Source organism: Giraffa tippelskirchi, chromosome 4 (assembly GCF_054371585.1).
Source record: "Giraffa tippelskirchi isolate mGirTip1 chromosome 4, T2T-mGirTip1v1.2.pri, whole genome shotgun sequence".
In the NCBI taxonomy this organism is placed as follows: Eukaryota; Metazoa; Chordata; class Mammalia; order Artiodactyla; family Giraffidae; genus Giraffa; species Giraffa tippelskirchi.
In genome coordinates, this window is record NC_137278.1 from 157,186,662 (window position 1) to 157,188,137 (window position 1,476).

The window sequence follows — 1,476 nt, forward strand, 5'->3', positions numbered from 1 at the left end:
TTCCATTAAATGGACAAAATAAAGAGTATAAATTTCATTTATCATCTCTCAGTAGTGTGATTTATTGTATGAAAATTTTCTATTTAGAATAAGAGAAGTATTATATAAAGCAGGAACCACGTATATGCTTTAAGATATAATGAAAATAAGTTAAAAGAAAATGACATCAGCATGAATTAGAGAGAATGTTTTAGAATTGCAATAGTGATGATGACATTGATCATAATAAATTATATCTTTCATCTCTTCCCTTTTAATACACTTTTCACCTAAATATATTTACAAGAATAAGAGAGAGAGAAATGAACCACACCGTGATCACAGAGTTTGTCTTCCTAGGCCTTTCTGATGATCCTGACCTTCAGATTGTGATTTTCCTCTTTTTATTTATCACATATGTATTAAGTGTCACTGGAAACCTGACTATCATTACCCTAACCTGGGTGGAGCCCCATCTCCAGACACCAATGTATTTCTTCCTCCGAAACTTCTCTTTCTTAGAAATCTCCTTTACTACTGTGTGCATCCCTAGATTTCTGGGGGCAATTATCACCAGGGACAAGACTATTTCTTACAACAATTGTGCAGCCCAACTATTTTTCTCTATTTTCATGGGGGTGACTGAATTTTACATTCTAACCGCCATGTCCTATGACCGCTATGTTGCCATCTGCAAGCCCCTGCATTACACAACCATCGTGAGCAGGAAACTCTGCAGCCTGCTTGTGCTCTGCGCATGGCTGGGAGGGTTTCTGACCATTTTCCCGCCCCTTATGCTTCTCCTCCAGCTGGATTACTGTGCTTCCAATGTCATTGATCACTTTTTGTGTGACTATTTCCCCCTTTTACAATTGTCTTGTTCAGATACATGGCTTCTAGAAGTAATGGGTTTTTACTTTGCTTTGGTTAGTTTGCTGTTCACTTTGGCCTTAGTGATTTTGTCTTATATGTACATAGTCAGAACTATTCTGAGAATCCCATCTGCCAGTCAGAGAAAAAAGGCCTTCTCCACTTGTTCCTCTCACATGATTGTCATCTCCATCTCCTATGGAAGCTGTATATTCATGTATGCTAATCCCTGGGCCAAAGAAAAGGCATCATTGACAAAAGGAGTAGCTATTCTCAATACCTCTGTGGCCCCCATGCTAAATCCTTTCATCTACACCTTGAGAAACCAGCAAGTAAAACAAGCCTTCAAAGATATGGTCTATAAAGCAGTCTTTTCTGTTAATAAATGATTTTTTTTTTTTTTTGGTCAAAAACACTTCAAAGAACAATTAGGTTAAATTCTGAAATTCCTAAGTATCTGTATAACTCTGCTTGCTGTTTAGATCCTTCTACCAGGCCACATAACTGCTAATATATATTTTCTCAGTCTATTTCTTCCATTTCTCCAGTTATTGTTTATTAACATTTAAAGTATAGTAAAAGTTATTTATCCTACAGCATATTCTAGAATAGAATTGTATTTCTTTA

General features: G+C 36.2%; 1 protein-coding gene across 1 annotated transcript; it reads left to right on the forward strand.

Annotated features, from left to right (window-relative positions):
* The first annotated feature begins 302 nt into the window (after positions 1 to 302).
* On the forward strand, positions 303 to 1,238 carry LOC145545108 (olfactory receptor 6C3-like). The gene has a single exon (XM_081588829.1). The coding sequence runs from the start codon at positions 303 to 305 to the stop codon at positions 1,236 to 1,238; it is 936 nt and encodes a 311-aa protein (XP_081444955.1).
* Positions 1,239 to 1,476: the final 238 nt, after the last annotated feature.

What these genes read in the sequence shown, in the direction of transcription:
- LOC145545108 (XM_081588829.1), top strand. Translation starts at nt 303, where the DNA reads ATGAACCACACCGTGATCACAGAGTTTGTCTTCCTAGGCCTTTCTGAT.